At 37.3% G+C, this 12412-nt stretch overlaps 1 protein-coding gene across 4 annotated transcripts in view; it reads right to left on the bottom strand.

Annotated features, from left to right (window-relative positions):
* The window catches only part of Pot1a (protection of telomeres 1A), a 65338-nt gene that overhangs the window by 33801 nt on the left and 19125 nt on the right, over window positions 1-12412 (bottom strand). For all 4 annotated transcript variants that reach the window (XR_377283.3, XM_006504956.2, XM_006504955.2 and 1 more), the window contains one exon: window positions 1099-1229. Coding sequence is in view for 3 of the 4 variants with exons in the window: in NM_133931.5 (NP_598692.1) it covers window positions 1099-1229 (131 nt within the window). In the remaining variant the exon portion in view is untranslated. The remainder of the gene's footprint in view (window positions 1-1098; window positions 1230-12412) is intronic.

A 12412-nucleotide genomic window follows, 5' to 3' on the forward strand; every position in this document is an offset into this window, starting at 1 on the left:
GCCCTCTGCCTTAGTGAGACTCACCCTGCAATCTTAGTAGGACTTGTAGTTCTTGACAGAATATGAATACAAGAAGCCTTCTTCTAGAAGTCTGCCCTTCGTGAGATAAGGGAGGGCTTTGTGGGGTCTTATCAGACTTGTACAAAGGACTAGTTATGATTTTTGTGAAAGGCTCACTACAGGCTCCTGGGGTAGCATGGGTTGTGGTGACTACGGAACACAGAGCCTCCACGCTAGTACTAGGTACTGACCACCTGCCTACATTTATTTTCTCCTGCTTCTTATTCTGGCAGCCACCTGAGACACACCACTGCCAGCCTGTCTACCGTGAGAATGAGCCCAAATGGACTGCCCTTTTATAAGCTGTGCCTGTCACAATAATAAGGAAGAACAAGACCGTGTTAAAGAGGTAGATCATTAGTCATCCTTGACCAGACTAGACCTCCAGTATCTCTACTGCTGCATCTCTGTTTCCTATTCAAATTTAATTCTCCTAACCCAGAGGTTCTTAGAATCCTTAAGTGATCGTGCGTGGCCTGTACGGTACAGTTTTCAGTTGTATTCTGGGACAAATTACCTAAGCCCAGCAGACTTCTGGATGCCACTGTATCCCTTTTTCTCTCTAGAGAGAGTCAAGTTCTTTTGGCTGGGAAGAGTTTTAGTCTTCCCTCCCTCAGCTTACCAGAATTATACAACTTGTACTTTAGCAGTCTCAAGCCCGTCAGAGCACCAACATAAGAACCCCATATTAAATAAAATTAAATTAATCAAAAGTAAGTTACAAGGATGTATCCTATCCTTTGCAAACTATACATGGAAACTTGAGAACATCAAACATATTTGGAAATAACAGGACAAATTGGAACCAGTTGGAACCGTGGCTTCTAATACAAGTATAGGAAAAGAGGACATGCAATTTATTTAAATGAAAAGGAATCTAGCTACTAATGAAGCCTGATACTATTTACATTTTTTATCTCTTTAAATGCTTAGTGTCACATTTTAACAAGGCAGCCATATAATTAGTACTAACTGCTGTTAGTGAACAATGCAGCCTTCTTGTCTAAGAATGTAGGTTGCAGAAAGGATGAATTATACCTTCAGCCTGTGGAAGCGAACAATGTCTCCAACTTTATAAATGATGGGGAGGGCTTCATAGTTTCCACTAAAGAGCATACAGGTTAACTTCACATTTGTCTGGTCCACAATTGTTACAACTGAGCAATAATCTGGGAAACAAAAAATATTTAACAAAAAGTTAAAGTATTTCACTGCATTTTTGATAAAAGTAGAATATGCTTATTTTAAAATACCAAACAAATTTTATTCATTTCTATTATCAGGACTTCTAAGAAAAAAATAAGGTTAAGACTTGTTTTTGGTTCTTTAATTGCAAAATTAATCTGAAAAAGTGATCCACAAATCTTAACCTTAAGACATATAATGAAACAAAAATAAATAATCTACATTATTTTTCTAGAGAAGAAATAACTTTTTTGTTAAAGTATAAAAGTCTTGAAAGAGATGAATATATTCAAGTAAACAAAATAAAATTTGTAAAATAAATATAATTATACAGATAGTGAGGGCTATTGGAATAAAAATGTTTGCCTAACATGAGCAAGGCTCTGAATTTAACCTTTAGCATTATATGAGGGAGGGAGGGAGGGAGGGAGAGAGGGAGAGAGGGAGGGAGGGAGGGAGGGAGGGAGGGAGGGAGGGAGGGAGGGAGGGAGGGAACAAGAATAGAAATTAAGAAAATATAAAAAGTCCTATCTGTACTGTACAGATATGAATGATCAGAAAGTTTACAAACCCACCCCGTCAGAGTAAGCATATATAAAAAGAATTTATATAAAACTACATACAACCAATAAACAGGACAATAAGAATAATGATATTTTACTTTGGAAAAATTAATATTTTTATGTACAGGGTAACAGAATTTTAGCATTGGTGCTATTAAAGTTGTAATACATACTGCTGTAGTTCATAAAATGATACACTAACAAAGTGCTGTCTTCCCTAAGACTTAAGTAACGTAACGATGGTACCACAACAGTCAAGAATCCAAAATATCAAAGAAGAGGAAAAAAGGTATGAAAATAAATATTGTACATTATTTTTCTGGGAAAAAAAATCTCTCCTTACTTTAAAGTAAAGGAGGGCAAACAGGGAAGGGGGATAACATTTAGAATGTAAATAAATAAAATAACCAATAAAAACCATTTTTTAAAAAAGAAGGTGGAAAAGAAAATCATCTCCACCAAAAAAGAGTAAATAAATGTAAATATTTTAGATGAACATATTAATAGTCAATAAGAAAAAAGTAAGCAATAAAATTCAAGAGGAACATTTTTCCATGGAATATTACCATGCTATTAAAAAATAACAACATGAAATGTGCAGGCAAATAGATGGAACTAGAAGAACTCATCCTTACAGAGATAAATCAGATCCAGAAAGACAAACATGGTTTGTACTGTCTTGTAAGTAGATATTAGCTGTAAAATAATCACACTACAATCCACAGATCCAGAGAGGCTAAGTAAAAACAAAGGGCATAAGGGGAAACACATGAATCTCCAGGGAAGGGGAAATAGAAAAACTGCATGGGTGGATGGAGGGCAGGATGGCATGCAAACAGGAGAGACTTGGTGGAGGGGAGGCTGGAGGGACAGAGTTCTGAGAAAGACAATAGGAACCAGGGGAGGTAGAAACCTAGTGTAAGAGAATTTCCAAGAAATCTATGAGGGTGACTCTAGCAAAGACTCCTGGTAATGAGGGAGAGAGAGCCTGAACCAACAATCTTCTGAAGCCAGGCAAGGCTTCTAGTGGAAGGATTGGGAGACCCACCCATTCTCAAAACATTTGACTTAACAATTTCTCCTGCCTGTAAAATGTGATGGGCTAAAGGTAGAGAAGAACTCATGGGAGTGGCCAACCAAAGACTGGTCCAGCTTGAGATCCATGCTCTGAGAAGGAACCTTAGCCTGACACTGCCTGGAGAGCCAGGAACCAGAGGCTGGATAGCCCAGAAACTTAGGACACAACCAAACATGACTGGAAAAAAACAAACAAAATAAGCCAATGAAATGATGCCTAATGATATTTGCTTTACTGGTAGGCTCAAATCACAGTATAAGTTGGCATGAGAGAGCTTCATCCTGAAACTGATGGGAGCAGGTAAGACCCACATCCAAACAGATGTAGGCAGATCTCAGGATCTAGAAGAGAGGAACGAAGCATTATAGAAGACAGGGGTCATGGACACAACAAGAAAACTCACAGAATCAACTCATCAGAACTCTCAGACAGAACTGACAATCGGGGAGGCTTCATGGGCCTGACCTCTGTCTTCTGGATATGTGTTATGGATGTGTAGCTTGGCATTCTTGTGGGACTCTTAACAGTGGAAATGGGAGCTTTCTCCGAATCTTTTTCCTGTCTATGGGACACTTTTCCTTATACTGAGTTACCTTATCCACCCTTAATATGAGGAGAGGTGTGGAGAGCCGTGCCGTGAGCAATCGCCATTATAAGATGGCGCTGGCTTTCACTGTGCCTAACTAGTAAACAAGCCTTATGCACAGTGCAAGAGTGAACTCACGCCTAGTCACTGCCCATCTCGCAGCGTAGTAATGGGGTGATGGGCAAGCAACAAATCAGGAGCTATCACGCCACATCAGGTGCTGAAACGTCACGCTGCAGGCTATATAAGCAGCGCCATTTTCCCAGTTCGGGGTCTTCCCTCCTGATAAGTAAGCAATAAAAGTTTTGCCGCAGAAGATTCCGGTTGTCCTGAGTGTGTTCTTGCCAGCGGGGACAAAAGCTCAGGCAATAGAGAGGTTCCTGATATACCAATTTGGTTGATATCCCTGGGGAGCCTCCCCTTTTCTAAAAGGAATGGATCTGGGGAAGAGGTGGAGGAGTGACTGGGAGGAGAAAAAGAAGGGAAAACTCCAGTTGGGACATAATATATGAGAGAAGAAGAAAGATCTGATCATTTAAAACAGTGGTTCTCAACTTGTGGGTCATGACCCTTTGGGGGATTTGCACATCAGATATTTACATTACTATTCATAACAGCAGCAAAATTACAGTTACAAAGTAGCAATAAAATAATTTTATGGTTGGGGTCACCACAACATGAGGAACTGTATTAAAGGGTTGCAGAATTAGGAAGGTTGAGAACAACTGATCTAAAAGAATTCATGGGATGAAAATACTCATTGCTGAATATGGTACACCTACACTGGCATAGTCAAAGTCCCCTTCTGAGCCAAGATGACATCAACTGAAAAGCAAGTCAGTCATTGGCTCTTTGTAAAAAGCAAACATAGAACAAAGGTACACCCATGAGCACATTTAGCTGGCCAATGATCTTGCCTGAAAAGGGAAACTACACATAGGACATTTATACAGTGAGAAAGAACATTTAAGATTCACACAAAACAGTCACCCAAGCATACAGCTAGAATAAAACTCCATCTGATAGAATAAGAAGTCAACAAGAAACTCTGTCCATCTTTTGGGGGGATGTATAAAAAAGCAAACAACTAGCCGGGCGTGGTGGCGCACGCCTTTAATCCCAGCACTCGGGAGGCAGAGGCAGGTGGATTTCTGAGTTCGAGGCCAGCCTGGTCTACAAAGTGAGTTCTAGGACAGCCAGGGATATACAGAGAAACCCTGTCTCGAAAAGCCAAAAAAAAAAAAAAAAAGCAAACAACTAACAACAAAACAGGCCACTTGCGAGGGAATGGTACTAATATACTCAATAAAAACCCACATCATTTGATCTTCCTTGGATTTCCTTTTGTTTGATTGTTGGATATGGTGTGCAGAATCTAAAGTGGGGTCACAGGGCTAGGCTTTGCACACTCCATCTCTTTTCCTGCTGCCTGCAGATCTGACTATATAACTCTCAGCCACCTCTCCTGTACCATATCTGAATATATAATGCCCTTTCCAGTCTCTTCTGATTAATTTTGAAGTCTATTTTGTCAGCTATTAAGATGAATACACTGGCTTGCTTCTTGATTAGTTTAGCTTGAAATATTCATTCACTCTGAGGAAATGTGTATCTTGTTTCCATGAGGCAAGATGTATCCTATTTTCTAATACAATTTGTTAGACTATGTCTTTTGATTGAGGAAATGAGATCATTGACCTTGAGAGATAACACTGCAATGTTTGTTGATTCATATTATTTTGCTGTGATACGACTTTCCTTCAGTCCCTTTGATTCACTGGTCTGCGATTAGTTATTTCTTGTATTTTCTTGCATGATGTTAATTTCCTCAGGTTGAAGTTTTCCTTCTGGTGTCTTCTGTATAGCTGGATTTGTAGATTACTACTGCTTAATTTTGGGTTGTTCTGGAATGTTTTTCTCCATCTAGTGGTTGAAACTTCTGCTGGGTATAGAAGTCTGGGCTAGCATTTGTGGTGCTTTAGTATAGGTCTAGTTTTGTATGCTACTTGTTTCTCTCTCTCTCTCTCTCTCTCTCTCTCTAGCTTTTAAATTTTTATTTTTCTTTATGTTTAGTTTTGATTATTGTGTTGTGGTAACTTTCTTTTCTTGTCCAGTTTATCAGTTATTCTGTATGCATCTCGTACCTTGATAGGCATCTCCATTTAGTTAGAGAAATTTTCATCTTCAATTTTGTTGAAAATATTTTCTGTACCTTTTACTTGGCTTTCTTCTCCTTCCTCTAATCCTATTATTCTTAGATTTAGTCTTTTCATAGTGTCTCTTATTTCCTTGATGTTTTGTGCTTAGATTTTTTTTTAATTTAACATTTTCTTTAACCAAGGTATCCATCTCTTCTATCTTCAATGCCTGATATTCTCTCTTTTATCTTTTATATTCTGTTGTTGAAAATTGTCTCTGAGATTTTATTTTGCTCCCTAAATTATTCATTTCTAGTTTTACCTCATTTAGAGCTTTCTTTAGCGATTTAATTTCCACTTTTAGGTTTTGAACCTTTTTCTTCATTTTATTCCAATGTTTGTGCTTTCATAGATTTCATTAAATGGCTTCATTCCTATAATCTTTAAGGTCCTTGAACATTTTTATAAAGGCTATTGTGAAGCCCTTGTCTTTTGTTTCACCTATGTTGAAATACTCAGGGATATTGTACTAGAGGAAATACATATTGTCCTATGCTTTATGTTGGTGTCTAAGTATCTAGGTTTGGGATGCTTATAATTTGAGGAACTGATTATCAGGTCTTAGCTCTGTTGAGTGGATTTTCCATTCCTTGGTTTCTGTTGCCCTCTCTGTATCTTAGAAAATGTACTGGTTATAGGCTGCTTGTTATGGAGTGCTGAGTCCTTCCAAGGTATAGGAGCTGTTGGTCCAAGTCAGAACTTCTTTCTGGGTTTTAGAAGCTGACAAGAATAAAGATGAGCTAGAAGAGTGGTGCTGTGGGGGTTCACAGAAGGAAAAATAACTGGGTTGGGAAAGAGAAGGGAAAATAACTGGGTCAGGAAAGAGAATCTGTGGAGTTCTCAGGGAATAGAGGAATAGAGGAAAAGAGGGAAGACATGTTGCTACAGTCAGTCTGCTATAGGATTGGGGATGCATTCTGGAACGTCTTAGTCACAGGGAGACTACCTGTATGCCCTGAGTTTTGTAAACAGATGCCTATGAGATGGGATCGATTTATAGCAGAGAGAAACACTCTAGCATCAGCAGACTTGGCAGAGAGGCCTGAAATCTCAGTGTGCGTGTGCTTCAGCTAAAGAAGCATGTCTGCACAGAGCACAACATACATCTGCTCTCCAACTTTCACAGGATTTTCAGCTTCTCTTTTGTAACTACAACTACCTACCTATCACTTTTAGCCAGTGTGGAGAAAGAAAAAAAAGAAAAAAAAAAAAAAAAAGGAAAGACCTTCCATGTGTTTAAATACTTTACAGACATGATTTTGTTATATATATAGGAAGGCCAGAAAAATGGAAAAGTTCTTTGCATAAATCAAGAGGTCCCTTGAAAACAAAGCATGAAAACCTACCTCTATCTCTGAACATACATATTGATACTTAATAATTCATAGGCATATGATACTTCCTTAATCTGAAATGATGGTCAGAATACAATACATTCTATCAACCTTAAATATTTTTGTCCTTGCATAGTTTATATGTCTATCTGAAATTTAAATTTCCTCCAATGCCAAATACTCCACTATGGTGGCCAGTATTTAATATTTTAATAATGATAATTACACAGATTTGTTTCACAAATTCCAGTAAAATTTCTAAAAATAATCTAAGTGAACCTAATACTTTCATTTGTCACTTAATACACTAAATAAGGACTGAGTTATCCCTGATCCCAAAGTTTAAATGTTCCTCATGCTGATGGGTTTTCTTGAGAGTCAGGGTTCATTCCTCAGTACTTGCTACCGGCAGAGCTTATACTCTTTGCATAGGTAATGATTTCTCATGACAAGACAGAACTAATGATTTGTGTGACATTTTCCTAAGTAAATGGGAACTGACATTTGAGTTTGGTACACATGGATAGAAACGTGAAAAGGAATTAAGCACACACAGTTTTAGAAAAGTAAGAAAAACAAGGTTGCTTGTTTACAAACTTGAAACTGGTAAAATTTGAAATACCAGACAGCAGGAAAGGAACTGGGTTAGATTTCAACCACTGATTTGCCTACAGTTAAACTAATCATCAAGGCAAACTAGATACTGGTAATTTAGAGCCAAATAAAAACTAGTAAAATATAAGATACCTTAGTTGAGTATATTTCAAAGTACAGAAGTTGAGTATTTGCTACTTTTCAAATATGAAAACAAATTACTTATGTTAAGCAACATATCTTATAACCAAAGCTCCAACAGGGCAAAACCTGTTATTACTTAGTGGTTAATAATTATCAAGGCCTCATTATGTAGCAGGTAGCATGCTAAGCAATATATACAGACACATATATAATCACAAAAATCTCCTGAATTCTTATAAAACTGTATATTGCAGAGAATATTGCTTCTAACTCTGAAAAAGGAAATCCAATTTCTCAAGCAGATTAGGTAAGGTGTCTAAGCCCAGGCATACTGAATGTGAGAAAGCTGATAGGCAAACTTAGCCTGTCTGACTAATGTCCCCATGGTGCATGCTTTTAAAGAAATTATAATCCCAAAGAAAGATAAGCTTAAACCAGTAAGGGAGACTTCAAAGCTTTTCTAGCCCGGTAAATTATACTGCATCTCAATGGTGTTGTAGTAATTACTATTTCATGAACCTAACAGGAAATAGTAAATATACTAAGTTTACTACAGAAGAATTAATAGAAAGTTTCATCCATAAATTTAGAATCCAAGAACATTATCAGACCATTCATTCTTACAAACCTGTTACTAAACTGCAATAGCTGATACATATACAAGCTAATCAAGGCATGTGGAGTAAGCCAGTAAGCAGCACCCCTCTGTGTTCTCTGCATAAGCTCCTGCCTCCAGGTTCCTTCCCTATTTAAGTTCCTGTCCTGACTTCTTTGATGATGAACAGTGCCATGGAAGTGTAAGCAAAATAAATCCTTTCCTCCCTAGGTAGCTTTAATAAAAGTGTTTTGTCATTATAAGATACTATCTTAGGAAGATAAATCTACTTCCTAAGAACAGTCTATCAAAACACAGTGCCAATCTGGTCAGAATTGGCATACAACTCTGAAAGTACAGACTCAAAGATGTCAAAAGAACATGGTCATTCAGCTTTCTCTGGTGTCTCATTAGCTGCTTTTAATTAGGCGCTAACCTCCTGGAAAAGGAAATTCATTATGGATTTAAAGGAAGATTCTAGAACTGAGCACAGAACATAACTATTTACACTGTCTCTCTGCATTCAAAAAGTAAATTAAAATGTCAATATATTGGCCAGGGTTCTCTGGAGTCACAGAACTTATGGATAGTCTCTATATAGTTAGGGAATTTGTTATGATGACTTATAGTTTGTAGTCCAACTCCCAACAATGGTCAGCAGTGAAAGGGAAGTCCAAGGATCTAGTAGTGGCTCAGTCCCACAGGCTAGTAGATTCCAAACAGATGTGCTGGCCAGGCAAATGCGAGCAGACAAAGAAGAGTGCATCTTCCCTCTTCCAATGTCCTTAATGAAGGTCTCCAGCAGAAGGTGTGTACTAGATTAAAGGTGTGTATCACTACGCCTGGATCTGAGACTTGTTTTGTTCCGGGCTGACCTTGAACTCAGAGTTCTTCTTGCCTTAGTCTCCTGGGATTCATAGCCATTATGTCTCAAGATCTCCATGCCAAGATCCAGGTCAGAAACTTATATCTCTCAGCATCAAGATCTGGATCACAGTTGAGCCTTCCCATTCTGGATTGTAGTTTATTCCAGATTTAGTTATGTTGACAACCAAGAATAGCCATTACAGTCAAAGACACAAAATAAGGCAATCCCAATAAAACAACAGGATAATCAAGGATTGGAAAATCTAATGTCTCAATTCTAACTCAAGATTAAGTGTACCAGTTAGGAATAGTAATGAGCCTACCTTAACAAACTTTGATGATTGCTCCAAGGAAGTGATCCAACAAACGAAACAAATTAGATAGAATAATAAATGTATTTTTTAACCCTCATGTTATTCTTTAATCTTTTCCAGATGAAAACACAAAATTAAAGATAATTTAATAGTCTGGCATCGGTAGTGTAAGTGTAGAGAGCAGAAAGAATATCTAAGAATATCACATCCTTTACCCAAAACAGTGCATAGTACAAGGATGCATGTATATAAACACATGTGTATGCTTAATTACTTCAGGAATATTTCAGATTCAAACTGATGAGAAGGTATTCAATTAATTAGTTTTACACTTTGGTAATATTTGCATAACTTGACATAAATCTGAAAAGATAACAGATGATAAATTAAGCTCTTTATTCTGCAATCTTGAGCAATTCACCCAATTTCCCCAGCATGACTAAGTGTAAATTGCCTTGGAGTTTTATTGTGAGGGGAAAAAAAATGTAGCTTACCTAAGGAGACCTTTAATCAAAGAAGCATGCATACATAAAATGCATAATCCATGAGAGATGCCTCTGCAAATGCTTTTTCATTTCCTTTTTATCTATAGTACTTTCTCTTTTTTATTGCTATTCAATTCATTCATTGAATATGAATGAGTAAAAAATGTTTTAGACAGAATTTTACAGTTAATAATTAGCTACAGGAAATTATAAAAGGCAAAGTATCATATTATGCACCAAAATCCAGATACAATCCTCAAACGTCAATCAAAATCATTCCTGTAAATGAAAACCAGCAAATACAAAGGGTTTCATCCCCTCCCACCAATCCTGCCAGAAACAGGTAGAATATTTATAAATGGAGTAGTTGTCATGGACAAAGGTAGGTCAACATCCCATAGCTTTACATGGGAAGTGATGGACAGCTACGGCTTTGATGGTTTCCATTACTGAAAGTCAGACAGTCAAGTGCCTCAGAGAGGCGCCCTCACTGAGAAACACCATAGCAATTCATTGTAGGCACTGAAAAGCAGGAAAGCCAGTGCCTGCTTCCCTTAGAAACCACAGCATTGCAGGGATACAAAACCGTCCAACATTAAAATCTGTATTTAAAAAGCAGAACCAAAGGCCTATTGGAGGAAATCACTACAATAAAAACTCCCAAAATCCTACAAAGACCACAGTGTCTAGTACCAGGATGACATCTACAAGAAGCCACATGGAGAGCTAGGGAGATAGCTTCGTCTGTAAAGTCCTTGCTGAGTAAGCATGCGGACTCAAGTTTGATTCCCAGAATCCAGTTCAAAAAACAAACAAACCATACGTAGTGTGAGTGGCATTTATAACCCTGTGCTGAGGACACAGATCCCTGGGGCTCAGTGATAAGGCACCTGAGTCTCTACAGTCCAGGCCTGTGAGAGACCCTGTCTCAAATGAAAACAAAACAGAACTGAGTGGATACACAGGTCCTGTGGAACACCACCAGAGGTTGTCCACTGCTCTCTACGTCTATGCCCTCAGAGATGAAAGAAACACACAGGAACAATATACACACATACAAGGATTCTCAAAGTAGCATAGTTGTGAAGTGAAATGTTCTTTTAATAACAGGACTGATCGACCTGTAAAGGAGTAAGTGTTTTACCTCTTCCATGACTTAATATAAAGTTAGGGAAATAGAGCATCTGCTACCTCATGAAGATTGTGATCAGAAATGATAGTACACTATAGACCATATATACTCTTCAGTATTTAGGATGTAAAGAATAGCTTTTTTAAATCGAGTAGTAAAGAAGCCAAATTGCATCTGCCATCTCTATAGTAAATTTAAAGTTTATAAGATAAATTTAACAAAAAGTTTTACTTGGTGATATATATATAGATATATAACATTATAACATTATGGAAATTCAAAATGAGTCCCATAAAGGCAATTCCCCTACCTACCTAGTTATATATAAATCTAGACGCTACTGACACTATGGATCTGTTCTGTGACATCACACTGCTATATGTAAGAGACCCAGCCATGGACTGCTCATGCACACTTATTCTAGCACTTTTCTGTGTCGATATTCACTAAGCTGATCCTTGGCTGAACACAAACATCAGTGTGATTTGCCTGACTTCTGTTGCTACACTTAATCCCGTTGAAGGATGAGCTCTGTCAACAGAAATAAAAATGCAACTGTAACTAAAACTACAGGATGGATGAGTTTTAGAGTTCACTGCCTATCTTGTTGGAATGAAGACATCATGCTATATCTGAAAGATGTATTTTAAAGTCTCAATGACTGTTCATATAAAATTGATGGCATTCATTTTAATTTGGTATCTCAGAAGAAACACAGAAATGTATTAGTCCCATAATAACAGATGTTTCATTACTAGTCATGAATTTTTTACTAATGCATTGTATTCAACTACACATATCTGATAGAAATATGAGGCATAGGCATACATACTAAGTAATTATATCTCCCCATGGCATTCCTTTTTATTCATGATTTAATAATACGATCACAAGAAAGAATGATTATACTACCTACTAACTAAATATATACTGCCATCAGTGTTTTTAAAGAACATTTTAATTTTATACTGCCATTTTTAATTAGCTTCTGAAAATGAGGTATTTTCTGATCATGTTATTTAAAAACTTTCAATGGTATAATTAACATGTCATATGCAAAGTTTTAAAATGTTATCTTCTATCAAGTTAGATTGATAAACTCGACAGGCCAGGCTCAGACACTAAGACTGATAATAAGTAAGAGGGTCCCGGTGCTCATTATGACACGCTATTCAGGCAGAGAATGGGAAGAGGCCATTAGCACCACTGCATGCCTTGGGAATCTGCCCGATTCTACAACTTGTCTTTTTTTTTTTTTTTTTAAGATTTGTTTATTT

Source organism: Mus musculus, chromosome 6 (assembly GCF_000001635.26).
Source record: "Mus musculus strain C57BL/6J chromosome 6, GRCm38.p6 C57BL/6J".
NCBI lineage: Eukaryota > Metazoa > Chordata > Mammalia > Rodentia > Muridae > Mus > Mus musculus.